Genomic DNA, 20,998 nt, shown 5'->3' with positions numbered 1-20,998 from the left:
TTGATTAACACAATTAAGGTGCATTTGAAACCCTGCGTACAAAAAAGAATATGTATTTGAAGCAGAAATAATTTGGGAAAAAATTGAATACATATGATGACTTTATCATCTTAAACCACAGTTTGAAACAATAAAAGGCCTTAATTTCTTAACACGTCAGTTCGACCGTCTTCACATAAACAAAATGTATTATATAATTTCATGTACACAAATATATTGGCTTATAATACATGTTTCATTACTTTATCTTTCTTCATAATTTGGAGATTGTTTTTTTATTTTTGTTGGTAGTTTAACATTTTGTTATTTTATTAGCCAATCATCATCGAACATCGAATAACAAGATCTAGTGTGATAAAGATTCCCCCCCCCCCCCCCCCCCCCCCCCCTTCATTTTTCAATGTAAAGAAGTAGTATTTATCAAAATAAAGTAAAAAGAAAGAGGTAATTTCCAAGTTATAAATACATCGATTAAACAATTCATGACCCTTTATCAAAAAACAATTCATGACCTTTTTTCTTTTCTTTTCTTTACTTTAAAAAGAACCAAAGAAATGAAAAGAAAGTAAGAAAAAAAAAAAAGAAATTACATTTAAATGAAAAAATAAAATTATTGAAGAAAAGTTACCCGTCTTCATGGGCATTGATGGGAGAATGCGGGGCCGACCGACCGATGGTCAAACTGTCATAGAAGCCCTAGCTATTTTTTCTCTTTATTCCAAGATAAAATCTTAATTCGTTTTCGCACTCCAAGTCTCGGCCTTTTTAGCATTTGTATGATCCTTCTTTTCACGGAAGGCAAACAAACGCTCAGCCTCTTCAACAGACTTGCTCAACGTCAAGCCACTTTCATCTCAAAATCGTATCTATTTACGCACGAAATAGCTTTTATAAAAATTTTCCAAATCGTCAGTGATTTTCCTTCCGATTGAGAATAGAATTCCGTGCCATAAATAAAGGCCTGATTCTTTTTCATCTTTATTTCACTACAACAATGCCAAACCCATTAGAGTGCTACCAAAAACTAGGCCTACAAGACTCTCTTTCAAAAATCCACCGATACCCATTAGCTTGTAAAGAGCTGAGCTTCATCCTTAAAAACGCTTACGCTAAATTTCCCAAGAATTTGCAGGCCCTCGTCTTTCAAGACACCCTCACCGCCTTCCGTTTCCTTCCTGGGTATGTTTGATTTTTGATTTTTTTTTTTTTTCCTCCTCAATCCCTTTCCTTTTTATCAGATTTTTCAATTTCAATTTTTATTGGGTTGTGTATTGATATTGGTGTGAAAACTCTGTACCCAATTTGATAATTTTTGAGAATACATTAAGATTCTGGGAAATTAATATTATGGGTTTTCATACTTCAGCAAAAAAAGAGTATGAGAATAAAATTCTAGCTGATTTCAATTCGTGGATTCTGTTTAATTAGGAGAAGAGATCTTTCCTTATGGTTCTCTTTGATGAATCTGTTGTTTGACGCTCTGTGTAATTGTGGGTGAAATATATTCTTGATTGCTTTAGTTAATGGTTTCTTCAACTTCAGAATGCAGACCTGCAATGCTGTTTCTTCAGCTCATCTACTCCTCCATAGTGCCGAGGCTGCTTTGCCAAAGCAGAAGAGGAATTTGGCTGTTACAGAATTTAAGCATGCAATGGTCGCTCATAAGAGGCGCAGCAAAACCCGCCAGGAAGAGAAAGACAAAGGTTGTATGGTATTTGCCACCGAGTATTTGTAATTTTTCAGAAGCATTCAGCCCCTTTATAATTCCCTTCACTCTCCATACTTTCAGGTTCTGCCCAGCTTCCACAAGATGTTCTTGTGCATGTCTTTAGTTTCCTTGATGTGCAATCTTTAGTTTCTGTTGGCCAAGTCTGCCGGTAATCCATATATTCCCTTCAACTCTGTGTGTATATATATAGTTTGCTCCTTGTAAGTTTAACGCAGTAGGTGTACTATGACTTATTGGATCATCCCACATCCAAAGAGATGAACAAAAATAGTTCTGCAAACCAAACCATCCAACTGCTGCCCTAAGAATCAACTAGTACATGTATGCTTTGTGAAAATGGCCAAGTAAATGCAATCTATTGTTTGATGAACTCTCGCTATTAGTTGATCTAAAGGTATGGTTATTGATTGCACTAGACTAGAAAGGACAGCAAACACACAACTTACACCCTGTTGGCTTAAGCATTGTGGTTGCTTCATGTGAAGGTCGTGGAATCTAGCAGCAACCGATAACCATATATGGAAGTTGCAATATGCAACATTCTTTGGGAATTATGATAACGGTCTGAAGACTAATGGGTCGCAAAGTTGTATAGGGGTAAAAGACATTAAGGGTGCTTCATTGCAGGAGGAAATGGCTACTGGAACCAGCATTGACTGGAGGGAAGCCTTTAAAAGAGCATACAGAGGTATGTAATCGACCATCCTAAGTTCTTTATCTGGACATCTTCTGTCATACACTGCTAATATTGAATCTAAAAGCTCATAGAGCTTATAAAAATAATCAACCATCCTCAGTTCTTTATCTGGACATCTTCTGTCATACACTGCTAACATTGGATCTAAAAGTTCATAGAGCTTATAAAAATAATAAATTTGTGTCCATTTAATTTTTTACTTTGACCGCATTGAGCTAAATGGAGAGAGATCATATCCTCATCATATCTTTTGACCTCAGACTCACGCCGTGGTAGCTTATATGTTTTCTATATGAATGTTTTAGAATTTCTAGTGCTATAATGGGCTATAAATTTCATGGTCATGGAGTTCATGATATGCATGTGAAACAGAAACTTTCATAGAGAGCACTTTTTTAGTGTAATGTCCAGATTGATGACATACTGTCAAGACTGTAAATAAACAACACAGGAACCCTCTCGAGTCTCTCTCGTCATAGTACACACATGCACATATATGCAGAAGTACATCATTTGTTTGGAAATCGTCAATCCTCAGTGTTGCTGTTTTCTATTGAATTATAGGCCAGTCGTCAAAAAAGTTAGCATCTGGTAGGGGATATTGTGGATATTGTGACACAATTGTTTGGCTTGATAACACCAAATGTTTCAATGTGCACTCTGGACTAGATTCTGAAAATCAAATCAGTCCTGTCTCACTTGACCAGGTATTTTTCGTTTTTGACTCTTTTCGTTACTTTTGCTCTTCAGATGTTTTGATACTTGCTCATGGATGTATGCATGTCTCGGATGATAAATATTGTCCAACACAATCACTTGAGAAGCTTCTAAGATAGTGCTTGAGGTTCATCACTTGAGAATATGTGAACTATCTGTTGGCCTGAATTGGTAAAATAATGGCACAACCTTGATTAATAATGGCATAATTTTGAAGTCTTTTTTCTGCTAATTAAGATTCAATGAACCTTAGTTGATAATTATTGGCAGCTTATGAATGAAATCCAAGAGTTGCAAAAGCAGTAGTTAGTCCTCTTTCCACTCTATAATCTGTGGGTTACTTATGCTTGCATGGTTTATTTAATTATAAATCTTGTGTGGCCTCTTGGCCATAGTGCAAATTATTTTGCTTCTCTCATTCTCACTTTTTTTTGGATACGTTGTGGATGGTTCTTTAACAAGGAATAATTGTACAGGTTGTCGAATACATTCTGGGTGAATCTTCAACAAGTAGTTCTTCTGATAGCGATGGTGATTTAGATGTGGAGTCCAGTTACTGGTTCTCGTTTTACTAAAGAAATTAGTAAATTAGTAATTTATAATTTATAATTTATATTGACGATACATTAGTCAGATGAAGAGTCCATTTTTAGGTATGGGCCTATCCTACCCTTCCATGTGCCAAAGCTCAGAACTAAATTTATATCTACGATGCCAAACTCTGTATATTCACTGAAAAAACAAAAAACAGATACCAAACTCTATGTTTCTTATATTCTGATAGAAATAGCCACTTTTCAGGTTGTGGCGTTAACTATAGCTCTTTGTTTCCATTTTCCATGAATTTTAAATATTGCAAAAATATATGAATTAGCACACCATGTGTTTGCTTACAACACATTAAAATGAAATTAAAACAAAATTTCCCTAATACCATTTGGACTTAACGCAGCAAATTGTATTGGGCATTTTTCCTGCGTTAACAGTGATGGCCAAATAGATTGTTTTACTTCCTAATTAGTAATTAGTTCCTTAGCCCAATTGTGAATCCAATCAATTTGGATTAGAAATCATGGAATTAATTGGTCCTTGCCACCGGTTGATGAATCTTAGGCTGCTTGATCTCTCTCTTATACTTGTCCCCTATCCACAAAAGAAAACAGGGGAAAATGCTCGATCCAGAAACAACCCCAAAGCGCCGAAGGCACAGCACAAGCCAAATCCATCAGAAAATCGTTTTTTGCATATCAAAATGACAATCATATCAAAATGACATCTAGAAAACTGATAAAACAAATTTTTGAGGGATATCTAATGCGTTGTTCTTCAGAAGGCGATTTGTATTACTTCTATAAAAAACTCAGGCTGACATTCATAGATCATTAAAGCATGAAGCATTTCAAAATTTCAAATTAGTAAAGTTTAATAAAAATACCATATATATTAAACTGTGTGCACCCAAACAATTCCGAAGCGTCAAGAAGGGAAAAGGGAAATAGGCCAACACAACCTTTTGACTAAAACCATAATTACCCAATGCCAATGACATGGACCTAAATAAAGGCTATCATGCTAACTCTAATCCTTCTTTTTTTCTTTCAATGGACCTTTGGGGATTTTACTCAAAACCTTCGCATCAAAAACTGCATACTGCTTCTTGATCTCAATTGTTGCCTTCTCAGCAAATTTATCAACATGGTCTTCATATTTCTCATAAAACACTGGCACCGTGTGCAGCAACACAAAGCCTGTTTATCAAAAATTAAATAGAGGTCAGGAGCTAACAGATATAAAAATATACCTATATTTAGTTCACAAGAATAGCTGATAAAGTAGAACACTTCCTCACCTATGTAGAATAAGGTCAGGAAATTGCACCAGTTACCAACAACTGACAGAACCCACAAACCAGCGATAACCTGAAAACCAAAACAGCAATAACAAATAAGTGACAACCAACAAAAAATGCATCGTATGGATTGCCACAAAGGGGACTACAATTGCCTTTTGTCTTGACTTCCAGAAAGAGCATAGAGCAGTGATGATGACAATACCATTCAAATGCAACACTAATAAAATGTGATGAAAAGAAGACAACTTACACCAAGAAACTTCTTCAAATCCCTTCCAGAAGCAATATCACGCAAAACAGCCAATGCCTGGTTGAATTCGATTCTCAGAGCAGAAGCAACCTCAAGGACGCATTTCTCTGGAAGCTGAACTTCTGGGATGTGTGGCGGAGACCTAGTCAAGGAGCATAGTGAAGTCAATACCAACGGAAATTTCATCCACCTTAAATGGAAAACAAAACATCCAACAGCACAACAACTTACTTGTTGATAAAGGTGGAGGCATTGGACCATAGGAAAAGAAGAGCCAGCGACAGTATCAAGACATGGCAGATCAGAGTAATAAAATGATATTCAAGCAACTCAAAGAGGATCCACAATAAAGTGGCACCACCGAGGACACCTCCAGAAATTTTTTTGTTCCTCCATAGGAAAACATCAGCAGCTGTAAAAAATAGCTGGGCATATGTCAATAATAATATTTTAGGGGGAAAAAATTAACAAACAGCGGGCATTTCAGCCATGACTCGTTCTTCAACAATATTCAAGATGTTTTTTGAAACAACACAATCGCATTACTAAAGAAATACCAATCTCCAATTGACTGATTCCCTAATTGTTAAGACATCAAACAACCAAAGCACATCCAAGACACAATAGCACATCAATTCTGCAAACTGAGATTTACATCTCATAATCAAATAAACTAAGAAGACAATACAGTTACCTTCGTTTCAATTTAACGTCTTCCTATCTTCAAAGCACATATATTGAAGAAAACAGATCCAAAACCGAACCCAAATTTTATATACAAGACTTAATTCTCATTAATGGAACCACCCATAACCCCACAACAAGGAAATCAATCTAAACCATCAAATCATCGATCAAATCTGTGAGCAATAAAAATTTAAAAAAAAAAAAAAAAAAAAAAGCACTTCGTATGATTTCAGTGCATTGCAAATCACAGATATAGGACAGATCAAGAGGGCGAAACAAAACCACAGATTTTTATTTTTAACGCAATGTGAAGCTAGTCTAAGGCTCATCTAAACCAAGATCAATATAGCCCTATGCTTTCCATTTATGGCAACCATTATTCCCTCAAATCCGAAATAAAATAAAACACACAAAACACAAAACGCTTATATTTTTTTCTTCTTTCCCATCTTTTCCGATCAATCAAACAGCACAGTAAATGAGCACTTACATACATTTATATATAAACACATTCGATGAAATGATTATATGATCATTATACGTAGATAGAGAGAGAGAGAGAGAAATAAAAAAAAAAGGGAAAGCGAGAGAGAGTACGTTTGCCACCGCCCAAGACCTTGTGGACGGGTCTTTCTCTACCAAAGAGCCTAAAAATCTTGGATTGGACGGAGTCGACCTTCGATGGCTTTTCGTCGTCCGAATCTGAAGACGATGAGGAGTCACGGCCGTGGATCTTCTCTGTGATCTTCTCTATCAACGATTCCTTCTCGCCTGTATGCTCCGCCATGGATCTCCTCCACAATCCAAAACCACGAAAGACTTTAGAGAGAGAGAGAGAGAGAGGGAGAGAGGGAGAGAGAGAGGCTAGGAGTAACAAAGAAAGACTGAGCTTCAGTGTTGGGGTTTAGAGAGAGAGAGAGAGAGAGAGATGAAATCTGAGCCGTTTAAAATGGTGATGATTCCGAGGCTGAGGTTCGGAGTAAACCAAATGGCTCGGTAAATAACGGAAACCGAGGACAGCACGCACATAAGCGTCCGGAGAAACTTTTATAGAGTCACAGTGCTTTTGCTATTGGCTCTTGTGACCGATTACCTCTCTTTTTTTTCTTTTTTTCTTTTTTTTTTCAATATTTATCTTAAATAAGTAATAATTAATAATTTAGCAGCTGATATTTGATGCTCCTTTCAAAATTGTGTTGATGTTCAATTAACCTTCAACCACCAAAACTCGTATAACTTACTTGCTAAAATTAATTAATTAATTTCAAGAAGGTTACAATAGAAAAAACCTTATATATGGTAAAATAAATTACATAATAATTATGGACTTACTACAATATCTACATTATAGGTTGGGAAAGAAATTCAATTTTCCAACTAACTTGCAATTGTAAACCATGTGGAAAAAACAAACAAACTTACTATATAATAAATATATGGCTTCAAACTTTACCATAAAAGTGGCAAGATAAATTTTGACTCATTGTTTTGTTTTATATTTTGTGAAGAATAGTATAAACATTTAAAATAATTTTTGACTGCTAGATTTTAAAAATAATTAACTTATCAAAACTGGGAAAAAAAAAAGTACATATCAAGCATTATTAAAATTTTAACATAAACACTAATTTGAAAATAAGACAGTTATAAAAGGTGTTGGAAACAAATGCCGCATATGGTTTTGCTTAATTCAATACACAATAAAATAACATTTCAAAACATTATATATACAATAAAATAAAATTAACAGCAATAACTTCTTTCCTTTTTTTTTTTTTGGGGGTAAAAAATAGCAATAACTTCATCATTTATGATCCGTTTAATTTAAAGATAAGACAACGGTAATAAAACTACTGGTTTTTTAAAATAATAAAAATAAATGTTCAAGTTTCCCTATTATTTGAAAAAAAAAAATCCTTTTTATGTAGAAAATGCAACAAAAAAGCATCCATGTATAAACATGTTATTTACAACTCATATCGATAAAATAAAGAAAGAGTTTGACCCATAGCACACACCTTATATACTCATTATAATAACTTATTTAAAAAATATCAACTAATTTGTAATTAATCAGGCTATTGCAAAAACAAATTGATATTTATATATAATTAATCAAGTTGGTTTTGTACTATTTTCCTATACACACTAATTATTATTATTATTATTATTATTATATATATATTTTTTTTGTTTTAATTCATAGACTTGATCTTCGAGTAAATTGTGTCAGTGTCAAAGTAGCAGAAGGTTTAAAGTGCTGTTATTTTTGCTAGATAAGTTTAATGTACTTCAATTTCTATTGGTAAACATATGTACAATATACTTCTATAAAAAAAAAAACATATGTACACTATATGTTATTCTTTTCGTTGGTTTAAATTTTCAAAAAGAGTACTGTTTCATTATTTTATTGTTTTTATCGTTTAATTTGGTAAAAGAATTTGAAATGGATGATATTGGTTGATCCTGATCATTCTAAGCCCTCGATGTTGTGTGTTAATATGCAAAAAACGGACGGTTGAGATCTTCTACGATAAAGTCATTGACTAACCAGGCTGTCAGCTTAGAAGGCTGAGAGAGCAAATGTTCCCCAAGTCCACTGCTCGAGGCAAAACGGACGTTAGATTGGATTGAACGGCGTTTGGTGGCCATGATGAATCTTAGGTGGGGCCAAGAGAAGTCCGGTTACCTCCAGCTATTTGGGGGAAATCATCACACGTGCCGACCAATCGAAATTTGATTATGATCGGACGATTACGCTCCAAATGTACGGATGTGATAACAGGGAGGTCCTTTGAGATGACACGTGGAACTTCTCGGGTCAGAACTAGTATTTATAATAATAATAACAATAATTTATTCTTAATATCATTTTGGGTTGGCCAACAACTCCATTTCATGCTTTCAATGCTTTGGGAATCCACTCGATGTTGATATCTCACATGAATTACATAAGCTTTAGGGTTTGTCTTAGCACGTAATTAAACACGTCAATTCTTTAATCTTCATTTTTATTTGTTTTGATAAAAAAAAATAAAAAGTCATTTTCATTTCCTCGGAAAAAATATATGTATTTTTAAATCCTAGAGGTTGATTTTCACGCAAATAAAAAAAAAAAAAAGATCCCAAAGGCTGGAAACTTTGGACCTTATATATTGGGTCATGCCCAAAGTTGATTGAAAAAAAAGCTAATGGGTCCAAAGCCCAAATTGGAAACCATAGCCCCATAACCTGGTTCCATGGGCCCTCAGACGAATCTATAAATTGGGCTTATAAGCTTGTCAAATAGCTAATTAGGAAATAAATATTATTATAAAACCGAAAAAAAAAAGGATAAGACCTAAAATACATGAACAAATATTTAAGAATTAATCCAAAAAAAAAAAAAAAAATGGAGCCAGGTTTGGTTGGTTATAAAGAGTTTCATACTAAACCATTGACATTGAGCTTTAAACTTAGCAATTACTAAAAGTTTAAGACTGAATCGAATTTCAAGTTATTAAGAGGTAGATTTACACCTATTCAAACCATGTAAAGATTATTATTAGGGATACTTCCAGAGTCCATACAATACAAACATAGGTCAGAGCCTGCTGCTAAAGTTACCATAATATTTAGTAAAAACATAGGCCAAAAAACATATTATCTGTTTTAAAACAACTACAAATTAACTAGTTAAGAGAGCACCAAACCCAGAAGCATCGATATTAATATATTATTTATTCATCATCTATATCTAAAAGCTTGTTTGTATAGTTTTAATAATGAGCATAAAACTTCAGCATTTTCAATGCTTCCCATCCACAACCCATATTAAAAACAACTCCTCCTAAACCAATCATTAGATCATTGATCACAGAAAACATTGATTCAAATTGATGCAAATAACATGTGGATGATGAAAACTTAAGCTTAAGGAATCAAAGATGGAATTACCAGTTTGCAAATTTCCAGAAAAACAAACGAGAAATTTCCTGGAAATGAATGAGCCTTCAATCGCTTGCCAAACCAGTTTTCTGCAGCTGTTTTTGTTTGCAGCAACAAGCAGTATCAAAGCAGAAGGGTGCTTGATGACTCTGCCCTAGTGTTGTAATTTTATTATCATGTGGAGAATATCCAATGGTATTATTATTGCTAACGAATATCAGAACCTTTTATGGAATATGCCTTTTTTTTTTTTCTCCACTTATTTAAACCAAAAAATTTCTCTTCACGACAAAACAAACTCCAAAATATCACATCATTAGTTCTTACTTCTTGTATACAGTTTCTTTAATCCACTGAGACTCTCTTTGAAGCTAATGTTCCAGAATCTAAATTTCCTTTAATCAGCAAATCAAAACAGATTGAAGTTAGATATAATAATAATAATAATAGTTCAGTCTTTTTCCTTTCGAGTTGGTAGATCTGAGATAGCAAATACTGGGTTTTTGTCAATCGCTTGAAAGAAAGCTTTGAGAACAGTTGAGTTTGTGATCCAAAACGTTCACTGTCAATCATAATCTTCTTAAATGGGCCAGGCAAAAATGTAGAGAACCAATTGCTACCATAAATTAGCAAATTTAATTAAGAAAAATCCTGTGAGAACTTTAATCTTGTTTTTTAAAATCAAAAAGTGCTATGAAAACCTATAAGACACATTGCAATAGTGGGTGTTGCTTGATTGTTAAACATACCATGTGATTTATAATTGCAGTAGGTAAGCTACTAACTCGTTCCTTGTTTTCAGTTTTGATTTGTTTGGGTGGGCTTTACATAAAATGTTCAGTCTGTCCTTGGCCCACCATTGTCATTGAGGCATATAATCAATCCAAAGTCATGGGAACAAGTAGAACCTTGTATAAGTTAAGTTGGGTTTGATTAATTAATTACTAAGATTACTTCTAATAACATTGACAGATTTGTTGTGCTTAAATCTAAAACTTAAGTTTTAATCATGAAGACCCCACCAGGTGACAAAATTCTTTTGAGGAATAATTTGTTTTGATGAAATTGTTAAATAGGGACAGGAAAAACTATGCCCAACAACCAAAAACCATAACACGAAGTACAAAAAGTCTAAGGAGGCGATTGAGTGGGAAAAGGAATTTTGGGATGGAGACTAGTTTGATCTACCTGAGATGACAACAAGAAAATATTGAGATCATCATGGTAGGGGGTCACCTTCCTTCTTACTTCTAGACAAGAAAAAATATAAACAAATAAAAAGAAGAAAGGAAAAGAAAAGAAAAGAAAAAAATGCACACAAAAAGAAAAGGAAAAAATAAAGTTGTCAAAATTGTTAAAACTCCACAATCCACATAAACTTGGGGTGCACAATATAACAAGTTAGCACAAGAAGCATCAGCGAATTGATGAGACTATTAAAGCATATCCAGCTTCTAGATGAATAGCTTGCAATGATATATATAAAGCTTTGTTGTTCATCATAGATAATGGTAATATTTTTTACTGAATTATAGAAATTTTATTGTTACAAAAATAAGCTGTGAACCCAAAAAAGAAAACTAGTAGGGAAAGTCAGCTCTTTATGATAAGTCTCAAATCTATGTCGTGCTAGCCATAAAGAGGAGAAAAATCAAATATTTTTTTTTTTTCTCTCTCGGGAAAAAAATAAATAGAGGTCAGTAGACAGCCTAAGGTTTTCAATACCTAACAGCTTAAATATGAAGAAACAGAGTGAAGCAGTCTAGACCCACAATGTGAAAATTGCATATGATTTGTATTAGAATTCTCGGACAGAGAGTGTCAAATAAAACCTAACAGGCACCAAAAGTTTCCACAAAACTCTCGTTAAAGAAAATAAATAAAAATGAAGGTCTTCAAAAACCCAATTAGACATACTAAAAACATTAATCTTATGCAAAGTATTTTTCCCCCCCTATTTTATCTTCCGTTGTTAGAACTTTTAAAGGCACAAGACTTTGAATGATTCAAAACCAAATAATGATCTATTTTTTTTTTGGTAACTAACCAAATAATGACCTTAATTAAATAAGTGTACTGCTTATACATTTTATCTTCAATATCTTTATAATATATTTGTTTTCTGGCTAGTTGCTATAATAAAGTTATAATATATGTCCTTTTCTTTTGTGTATAATAATATATATCTCTGATTCTAATGTATATATCCTCAAATACTGCTCCACCAAAGATAAAAAAAGAACCCAAATACTCCTATATTCAAATATATTCTAGGGTTGTGATAGATAAGAAAAATAAAGGACCTTTCTCTATAGCATTTGTAGATGGTTCAAAAGAAGAGCTATGGGACTAAGACCAGCCAAACTCATGCTTACAAGTCAAACCTTTTATACATCAAAGACTTGGACCAATGGGTTTGGCTTCGAGAATATTAATAAAAACAAAAAAAGAAAAGAAAAGAGAAGAAAAAACAAAACAAAAAAGGACTTGGAATTAGAGTTGGGTCCTAAAGCGTGGCCAAACTGCACCAATTCTTGCCTTGTAGAGAACCCAATTCTCTGACTCACTTAAAACCACACCATCTTTTTAAACACTCTCTCTCTCTCTCTCTCTCTTTTTCTCTCTGCAAAAAGTTAAAGCCTCTCTCTCTCTCTCTCTCATTTCTTACATTACCCTATGTTACGTTTGGTTGGTTGCTTTGGCTTTGGCTTTGCTCTTTCTCTTTTCTTTTTGGCCTTTTTCTTGTTTCCTTTTTTCTTCTTTCTCTAAATCTCCTACTTTTTGGAAGTTTCTCGTCACCATCCCACAAAACCCCCCCTTATACTAGGACCTCTCTACTCTCCCTCATACTACATGTACAAAAGTACTCAAACTGTGACATAATACAAACAAACCCCACATATCTTTTTCACCTTCACGCGCTTCTTAAAAGGAACTTAGAAATTTTTTTTTATTTTTAAAAAGGTATTTTTAAAGAGGAAAAATACATTATCATTCACAAATTGTTAGAAAGAAAAAGTCAGAGAGGAAATTTTTGCGTTTGACTTTTTTAGCATATGTTTAAATGATTTGAGATTATATTGGTCCTTTTAAAATGTTATGGTCAAATGTCCAATAATGGTTTGGCCTTAGAAAGTGAATGGCAAAATTCCCAATTCAAAGGGAAGAATAGAGGAAATCAAAATAGGGGGATGGAAGAAAATTCCAATTAAAGTTGTTTATTTATTGGAGCGTGGTGGACCCGCGAGTGTGGCTGAGAGATGAAAGAAAAATAATAAACCTCTGCAAATCTGTGTGAGATCTGCAATCGTAAGAGAGTATCTGAAAACGTAGAGGCTACAGTTCTGAAGCTTTGGCAGAGTAGAAACAACCCAACCCCCTAGTTCTAATTGGTCTCTCGGGCTACATCCAAGAACCTCTCTAGCTTTCTACCACGTAAAAAAAAAAAAAAAAAAAATACCTAATCAAATTCCACTCCGTGTAAATAGAAACAACAAAACGTACAAAAAAGCCACAACAAAGAAATCAAAAACAAATACAAAGCAAAATCTATCTTTCTTCCTCTCCTTAAAGCAAAAGAAAAGCTTTATGCACCTCTCTCTCTCTCCTTCAACAAATCACCATTCTCAATGCTGCAAAAAACATAACCATAAAACGAAGTGAAATTTTGAGTAAAGCTCCCTTTATTTCACTCATACCCCCGCCCCCCTCACGTTACCCTTTTTTTGGCTTTTCTTTCTCTTTTCTCATATCTCTCTTTCTTATATAAAACCCACTAAAACCCTGTTCAACTACATCCATATCTCTTATCCAAAATCCAAAATCCTAACCCATTTCTCTCTCTCTTCTCTTCTCTTCTCTTCTCTTTGCCATGGAAACTCTCAACTTCCTTAAGTTCTGGAAACCCAATGCAAATATTCCTAGTCCTGTAGCTGAAGTTGAGAACGAAGTTGATGATGAAGAAGACTCATTCTTCGACTTGGAGCTTAATGCACCAGATTTTGACAGCAAGGAAAACGACAGCGTCGGCAACAATAATGCAGAAAAAACCGAAGACACAAAAGGGTTTGGCTTTAACGAAGAAAAGACCAAAAGCTCGGACAAAACAGCCGGCAAGAGAGAACTATTTTCTCCTAAACCGACAATTTCATTATCTGCCGCTGATCCTATTTCAAAAAGAAAAATCCTACCTCTTGAACCCATTTCAAAACCCCAATCTCCCATCGCTCTGCTTAGATCAGCTCCAAAATTTCGAGTCCTAATGTTCAAGAAACCCAAATCAACTGCAACAAAGAAAACAGAGAAAACAGGGGAAGCAGAGGCATATAGCATTTTGACGGAGACCCAGAGGAAACAAAAGCAAGAAGGAAAGCTCTCTACGGTGAAATTCAACGTGGAAGAAGATTCAAACATTTCTAAGCTCAATAGAGAAAGCAGCTTGAGAAGAATCGGAAGCAAACTACTACAAAACCAGAGCTCAGACGACTCAACAAGAACAGAGCGAAAAGATATTCTGCAAAAATATCTCAAGCTCATTAAACCACTCTATGCAAAAGCTTCCAAAAGGTACGGCGAGAAGATGAAATTCCAGTCGGATTTGTCTGTGGCATCTCCATGGTCCTCCCCGGTTCCGGCAGCGTCGATGTGTTCACTGAAGGATAAGCAGGGGAATATTCCGGCAGGGATTCGGGATGTATGCAAGCATTTGGGTAAGAGCAAATCGGCGTCGGCGGTTTCGGCGACGGTTCCGACGAATCGGAGGGACGATTCGCTGTTGCAGCAGCATGATGGGATTCAAAGCGCCATTCTGCATTGTAAGAAGTCCTTCAATTCTGCCAGAGGTAAAAGATAATAATAATAAAATAAAAGAATGAATATTTATTAATATATTAAGATTTGTTACTTTGTCTGATTTAAAGCTTAAATTAATGTTAAATTGTTTTTGATTTCAGATTCTTCTTCGTTATCCCGATCCACCAGCGATTCATCGTCGATGAAATCATGCTTTAGCGGTAAGCTTAATAGACAAAAAAATAATAATAATAAAATAAATAAATCAAATCTTTGCGTTTCAAGCTTCAATTTTGCTTAAATATTATGCCCAAAAGATTCAAATTTTTGTGTTGAATTTATTGGCAGATTCTTCTCTATTATCACACTTCATCAGCGAATCTTCCCAAGATAGATCAGCGAGAAGCTCCATTGAGGATAATTATGGTGTTGGCATTTGATGCTTTTCTAGAAGCGAACGCGGGAAAATAATTTCCATGAAATCGAAAGCTACTAATACAAGGGGATTAAAAAAAAAAATACATTAGGTAAAGACCATTTTCTTGTTTTGTGTTTTATGTTGTAAAAAGAAAGCAAAGAAAAAAAAAAAAAAAAAGGAATGAGAGAGAGAGAGAGAATAGGGGTCGTTGTTTTTTGATATTTTTAGGTCAGCCATGATTATTACCAGTGAATACCTTGGCTTCGTTTTGTTGTTTTCTGTAAAGTGATGGGTCATTATGAATGAATTGAAGATATCTCTGATCTGGGATCTTATTGATTTATGTGTAATTTTTAATTTTTATTACTGTGATTGTTGTACACTGCACATCCAGGCTCCCCAGCATTATGTTTGCTTTTGAAATGTGACAAATCTGGGGTCAGACCCAAAAGATTATATAGTTTCTGTATTTAAACGTGAAATGACTGGGCTGATTTAAGTTTTTTTTTTTTTTTTTTTTTTAACACCTGAACAATAAAATTTTTTCATATTTTCTTGGGAATTCCAATTTCCTAGAATAAAATGCAAGATTAGTAAATTTTTACACCATTCTAGCTCAATTTGAACGCTACAATTTCAATGTGCTTCGTTCAACTTCATTCCTGTTTTAGTGATTTAGGTGGTCTGACTATAGTTTTCACATGTAAATCTTAATGTTCTGAAAAGGGATTAATGATATGAGCAAAATGGTTTATTTCATAATGTACTGTTGTAGTAGATATTTAGTTTAAAATTTTGACTGGAGGTTGCTGTCAGCCAAACAGATGATCTGGATGATTTCACCTGACAACATGGTTTGCTTTTTATAAAGTACTTTTAAATTGCAAAAGAAGCATTTTACTTGCTTTTTTGTTAAAATCTGTTTTTATAATTAATTTTTTTTCCAAAGTGAAAAAAAAAAAAAAAAAAAAAGAGAGAGAAAAGAAAAGCATTCATGGTAAGCCAGATTCTTCAGTCTGTCTCTCCCTACCCATCCCATCAGCTGATGTTAGTTTGAAGATTCAATTTTGACTGCGTGTTGCAGTTTGGAAACAGCTATAAAGTTCAGACATCTATTTCACTGTAAATTTGATTGACCTATACCCTCAACCTTACAAAATTTTACATTTACCTCTCTTAAAATCTTTCAATTTGCATTAACCCCTCTTGGTGACTGTCATTTATTTATTTTTATTTTTTATTTTTGGGGGTGACTCTGGCTTATTATTCATTAACATAAGAAAGAAACAAAAATACAGAGCATTTTGACTGAAGATCATTCAATGCTAAGGAGACAAATTTTGGCCAGTTCTGAAAATTTGAAGTTTAAATTGCAAAGGGAAAAGAGGGAAGTGAGTGTTTTCAAGTCATAAATGAGATGAGGACCAAGACACTGCAAATGCAAACAGATGGCAAATTTCCAAGGCAAAATCATAATGACAGAAAATTCCAAGGCAATTCCAAAAGAAAAAACAAGTGTGGCCATTATTTGAGACACCAAAGCAGACTTCACGGTGCACCACAATTTTTTTCGCAAATTGACCAAAAATGAAAACATTTTGTGCCAAGCAAAAAACAAAGAATATCCGTCACAAGCATCCAGTAGACTGCATAACAAGACAGCATGGTTTTGGTCCCTCTCATCACAAGGTTATGAGGTTTATCTAAAAATTGTCACATTTTAGATCACCAAGAATTGCTTGGAATGGAAATAAATTATTCCAATTTTGTCTGTGTCACCTGAAATATATGAAGTAATTAGTCTTATTTTGTGGGTTTGGCAGCCTCCTTACTTACCATTGGTTGCTGGATATATCTCGGATTTAAATCCTTATCTTATCCTTCCTTTTTTTTTTTTTTTTTTTTTTTTTTTTTTTGTTTTTTGGGTATCCTGGTGTGATAGGTTTCTGGTCAACCTGAAGTTAATGCACTTGAACGTGGTTTGTTTCTTCTTTCATGTTACTAAATAGTGTGAATAGTTTCATGTTATTAAATAGTATGAATGGTCTTTTCAAGATAGTTGTGCTAGAACGTTTAGATCAATGTACATGAATGAGTTTAAAACCCAATAATTAAGCTTAAGAGTCAAACTTTGTTCAATTTAGTTATAAAATCTTTTCTCACAAAATTTGAGTGATAAAAATTTTTAAGTGGGTCCGACTCTATATATGTCAAGCTAACACATAACATATTATTAATACCACCTTCATATGGATAATGTTAATGGAATATAAATATACACATGCAAATAGAATTGATAGGGTGCAAAAACAAATCTTCTTGGGCATAAGAGAGAATTTCTTTTGGCAAACATTTACTCGACACGTCGAAGATGACAAATGAACTGTGGGGGGAATGCTCAAACCTCAAAGGGATGGTTCATTGCACCATTGATTAGAGGACTTACAGGGGGAGAGTTTATTTTAAGTGGAAATTTGTAGAGGAAATGCAATGCACCATGAGACAGTAAAGAAACAATGACCCGACACCATATTTTCCTCCGAGGACCATAGATTTGCCATGTTTCCTCTGCTGATTTTGTGTGTGATGGTGTTCTTTTTAGGTGACACTTAAGTCGCATTTGCATCAAGGTTTCATAAATGATGCCCCTATATGTATCATGTAAGTCTATTTTCCAACAGTAGCTTTCTCGTTGGGGAATATGACATTCTAAGGTGACATTATGATTGAAATTGGAATTTCTTGTTCCAGTTCATTGAAACTGTCTGCGTCATTCCGGCAATTGTCTTTGAATTTTACCCAAAAAAGAAGCACTAAAAAATAAAAAAACAAAAAAACAAAAAGAAGAACTAAAATAAAAAGATTTTTCTCCATGATGAAATTCGACAATTTTGTTCAACCTCGGGGCAAGGTAATTTGTTCAATCATGCACGAATCAAAATCAATGATTTGGGGAAGCAGAAATAACTAATCTAAGGGAAAACAAATCTCTTTAATTTTCTTCCAAATAAAAAAGAGCTCAACTTTTAAGCCTTTAAACTGGTTTCGAGTTGTTTAAAAAGCTTTAGCCGGTTTAGCTTGAGAAATAATTTACTAGGTAAGCCGGGGCTCAGTAAGGCCCAAAATTAACTATAGTGGGCCTGGGGAAATAGCTTCCTGAGGAAAATGGAATGGCCTTTGGCAGACAGTAGGCTTGGAGCCCAGCTCTTGAAAGGCCTTATATTTCAAAGATCGTGGCCTGTGAACTGCTACGAATAAAAAGGTGGTCGTCATTTTTTTTTTTTTTTTTTTTCTCTCTCTCTCTCACTCCGTGACCTTTTTAATTTTTTATTTAAAAAAAAAAGGTATGGCACGACAATAGAATTCAAATATAATTTATCTGCGCTTTTTTTTTTATTTTTTATTTTTTTTTGGGATAAACTTAAAAAACGTTGAAAAAGGGTAGCGGTTGGGGTGCAGTGGACCTACCCCATATTGATGTAACCAAATTTTGTACGTCTTAAAAGAAGTTTTACATGTTCTTATAAATCAAGTTGAATAATGGAGATATATAATCCTATGTTTTTTAGGGAGAAAATTAACTTCATTCCGTAAAAAGATCAGAAACATTAGCGGGCACACAATAATCTCTACAATTTGCTAATGCATGTGTTACTTTTATGGCTAGCGCTATTGCCATGGGAGCTTTAAGCTCTTCCACGACAATTTGTTTGGATAATTTCTTTTTTGCCCCCCGCCTTCTAAAAATCTAAATTTTAATTCAAAGAACTTATATTATTAACCGCAACCTATGGAGGTGAACGGAGAACCAAATTCCTTCTTCTTTCACCCACCCATTGACTTACCATTATTCTTCCTTTCTATTTTAGTAATCTTCATCGTTGGCAAATGAAATCGCAACCCTCTCAATTCAGTGGAACAGAGGACAAAGCGACAAACCGTTCAGTTCATGTAGTCATTAGCTTTGTACACCCCATGGTCAGACAAAACATTTCAGTCCAATTCATATAGTTCCTGAAACATTTTTTATTTTTATTTTTTATTTTTAAAAGCAGGCTGTTTTAGCCTCTGAAGTGTGGAAAGGTAAAGCAGGCAAACTACTTTATCACGAGGTAGTTGTGTTTTTATGAAAACTTCCATAACCACGGGTGCCAAATACAATACAGAACATCAAAATTCTGCCTTCCTATGCTAGCCTCAACATCTTTCTGACTTGAACAATTCTCAACCCTATGGTTGCCTTGATCTGCCAGATCCATAAAGGGCTCTGAAGCAGAAGACTTGACTGGGGGAAAACCCAAAAGAAAAAATACAATTAAATAAATGGAAATATTCTAGGAAACATTGAATAAACAAAAATTTTTATCCTTTTTTTTTTTTTTGATAAATATAATGAAAATTTATTATCATTATCAAAGCACCCATCATGAGAAATGAGAATGGCTATACTATTCCTCTCTATTCCTTTTCTAGACTAGACTAAATACAGCAAATACACACCTATCCTCGATTTCTTTCTGCGGTTCGGCCCATTTTACTTAACTTTGTATACCCAAATGGCTGGTACCAGCCTACAATATGGACATATTTGTTACCTTGTTGGGCAAAAGCCATTCAAATTCAAAGTTTGACCTTCTAGTCCATGGCTTCATTTAATTAATGTATAGCAACCCAAGAGTACCACTTGGTCAAAGATCAACAAATTCAACATGAAACAAACGACAATTCAAAACTATTAGAAAATTTACAATAATAGACTTCCATTTATTTATTTATGTATTTATTTTCATGTAAGATTATAATCGTACATAATATGCATATGTAGCTATACCGCGACATACATAAGGCATACTGTAGGACTATAACATGTACAAGTTCCTCCACTGTAAAAAAAATTTACAAGTCCAAAGAAAAGTAACCCAAAAAAAAAAAAAAAACAAAAAAGAGAAAGGAAAAATAAATAAAAATAAACGAAAAACAAAAAAAGAAAAAATTATCAGATGCAAATGACATTCTTGATGGTTTGAGTAGAGATCTCAACATCCAGGGTGCAATCCATGCGAGCATACTTCTTCTTCTTGAACACCTTCAAGATTTTGATCTCACCCTCTAACGTAGATCTGCTCCTCAGTCCCAATACACCACCGCCGATATCACTTCCCAATTCATCGGACAATCCACTTCCCAAACCATTGGAACTCAAAGACACCGAGGCATTCACCTTCTTGGTAGTCCGAGCTTTCACCCTTGCATCGTCAATATTAACGAGGCCAACACTCACCCCTCTATACTCAAACCCTACGGTGCCATAATCATATTCGTACTTACCGAAGTTGGTGTTTTTCACAGTGAACTGAGCGTTGACTAGGAAGTTAAACGACGGGTTCGTTGCATTATTTCCGATTTCGAAAGTGGTAAAGGAGGCGGCTCTGAGTCGGAACTTGGGAGTTTTGAAACGAAGAATGACGAGGGCGAAAACAAGTATGACTATGATTTGGAGGAGAGCGAAGACGGCGATGTATGCTATGCATTTCTTGCGCTTCTTTTGTCGGAGTTGCTGCGCCGTGGCGAATCCGTCGTCGCTCCGGAGGTAGATGTCCGGCGGAGCCAATGGAGAGGATGATGCTCCATCCATGTTAGCTGCCATTTTTCCTTTTTTTTTTTTTTTTTCTTTCCCCCTTTTTAATTGTTTTTTGGTTGTAAGGGAGTGATAAATATATATATGCATATGTGTTGCTTAGGTCAGAGACGAAGACATTTTTGCCTACTTAAGAGGAAAATATAAAGGAATTAATTTGAGTTTGTTTGAAAATTTGAGCAAGGTTTGCTTCTCAAGCAATTCAAATTATCTCATATTTCAAACGCGTATACGAGGCTTTAAATTTTGACTTTTTCTTTTGGGAATCTTCCTCTTCTTCTTTATTTTT

The 20,998-nt window shown here is 34.4% G+C and overlaps 4 protein-coding genes across 7 annotated transcripts; 2 read left to right on the top strand and 2 right to left on the bottom strand.

Annotated features, from left to right (window-relative positions):
• The first annotated feature begins 659 nt into the window (after nucleotides 1-659).
• On the top strand, nucleotides 660-3,962 carry LOC107414658 (F-box protein At5g52880). 3 transcript variants are annotated; one of them, XR_009640360.1, is made up of 6 exons: nucleotides 660-1,179; nucleotides 1,543-1,706; nucleotides 1,790-1,877; nucleotides 2,215-2,417; nucleotides 3,177-3,314; nucleotides 3,620-3,962. XR_009640360.1 is itself a non-coding variant. In XM_016022808.4 (6 exons), the coding sequence occupies exons 1-6, from the start codon at nucleotides 995-997 to the stop codon at nucleotides 3,716-3,718; spliced, it is 882 nt and encodes a 293-aa protein (XP_015878294.1). In that variant the 5' UTR covers nucleotides 679-994; the 3' UTR covers nucleotides 3,719-3,962. The 3 variants fall into 3 exon arrangements, 2 of the variants coding, with proteins under 2 accessions (XP_015878294.1, XP_015878296.1); XM_016022808.4 differs by lacking the exon at nucleotides 3,177-3,314 and adding an exon at nucleotides 2,991-3,133 and having other exon boundaries at nucleotides 679-1,179; XM_016022810.4 differs by lacking the exon at nucleotides 3,177-3,314 and adding an exon at nucleotides 2,991-3,133 and having other exon boundaries at nucleotides 683-1,179; nucleotides 1,543-1,703.
• Nucleotides 3,963-4,555: 593 nt separating this feature from the next.
• LOC107414659 (reticulon-like protein B2) lies at nucleotides 4,556-6,856 on the bottom strand. Its single transcript, XM_016022812.4, has 5 exons — nucleotides 6,530-6,856; nucleotides 5,477-5,657; nucleotides 5,246-5,387; nucleotides 4,993-5,062; nucleotides 4,556-4,891 (listed from the first exon to the last, which is right to left on the bottom strand). The coding sequence occupies exons 1-5, from the start codon at nucleotides 6,717-6,719 to the stop codon at nucleotides 4,722-4,724; spliced, it is 753 nt and encodes a 250-aa protein (XP_015878298.1). The 5' UTR covers nucleotides 6,720-6,856; the 3' UTR covers nucleotides 4,556-4,721.
• A 6,210-nt stretch (nucleotides 6,857-13,066) lies between these two features.
• LOC107414674 (membrane-associated kinase regulator 5) lies at nucleotides 13,067-15,414 on the top strand. Of its 2 annotated transcripts, none has more exons than XM_016022832.4 (3): nucleotides 13,067-14,676; nucleotides 14,815-14,874; nucleotides 15,002-15,414. In XM_016022832.4, exons 1-3 carry the CDS (start codon nucleotides 13,734-13,736, stop codon nucleotides 15,091-15,093), a joined length of 1,095 nt encoding a protein of 364 aa, XP_015878318.3. In that variant the 5' UTR covers nucleotides 13,067-13,733; the 3' UTR covers nucleotides 15,094-15,414. The 2 variants fall into 2 exon arrangements, with proteins under 2 accessions (XP_015878318.3, XP_015878317.3); XM_016022831.4 differs by having other exon boundaries at nucleotides 13,077-14,703.
• A 4,653-nt stretch (nucleotides 15,415-20,067) lies between these two features.
• LOC107414653 (late embryogenesis abundant protein At1g64065) lies at nucleotides 20,068-20,718 on the bottom strand. Its single transcript, XM_016022805.1, has one exon. The coding sequence runs from the start codon at nucleotides 20,716-20,718 to the stop codon at nucleotides 20,068-20,070; it is 651 nt and encodes a 216-aa protein (XP_015878291.1).
• Nucleotides 20,719-20,998: the final 280 nt, after the last annotated feature.

The sequence above is a fragment of the Ziziphus jujuba genome, chromosome 8 (genome assembly GCF_031755915.1).
Source record: "Ziziphus jujuba cultivar Dongzao chromosome 8, ASM3175591v1".
Taxonomy (NCBI): Eukaryota; Viridiplantae; Streptophyta; class Magnoliopsida; order Rosales; family Rhamnaceae; genus Ziziphus; species Ziziphus jujuba.
Note: the sequence above shows the minus strand (reverse complement) of the source record. Positions and strands in the feature narration are given on the sequence as shown.

Bases quoted from the DNA above. Each gene is read 5' to 3' on its own strand.
- LOC107414658 (XM_016022808.4), top strand. From the start codon at position 995: ATGCCAAACCCATTAGAGTGCTACCAAAAACTAGGCCTACAAGACTCT. The intron at 1,180-1,542 runs GTATGTTTGATT...CTTCAACTTCAG, and splicing joins GCCTTCCGTTTCCTTCCTGG to AATGCAGACCTGCAATGCTG. The intron at 1,878-2,214 runs GTAATCCATATA...CTTCATGTGAAG, and splicing joins TCTGTTGGCCAAGTCTGCCG to GTCGTGGAATCTAGCAGCAA.
- LOC107414659 (XM_016022812.4), bottom strand. From the start codon at position 6,719: ATGGCGGAGCATACAGGCGAGAAGGAATCGTTGATAGAGAAGATCACA. The intron at 5,388-5,476 runs GTAAGTTGTTGT...CTCCTTGACTAG, and splicing joins GCCTCCACCTTTATCAACAA to GTCTCCGCCACACATCCCAG. The intron at 4,892-4,992 runs GTGAGGAAGTGT...TTTGATAAACAG, and splicing joins CCTGACCTTATTCTACATAG to GCTTTGTGTTGCTGCACACG.
- LOC107414674 (XM_016022831.4), top strand. From the start codon at position 13,734: ATGGAAACTCTCAACTTCCTTAAGTTCTGGAAACCCAATGCAAATATT. The intron at 14,704-14,814 runs GTAAAAGATAAT...TTTTGATTTCAG, and splicing joins GTCCTTCAATTCTGCCAGAG to ATTCTTCTTCGTTATCCCGA. The intron at 14,875-15,001 runs GTAAGCTTAATA...ATTTATTGGCAG, and splicing joins GATGAAATCATGCTTTAGCG to ATTCTTCTCTATTATCACAC.
- LOC107414653 (XM_016022805.1), bottom strand. From the start codon at position 20,718: ATGGCAGCTAACATGGATGGAGCATCATCCTCTCCATTGGCTCCGCCG.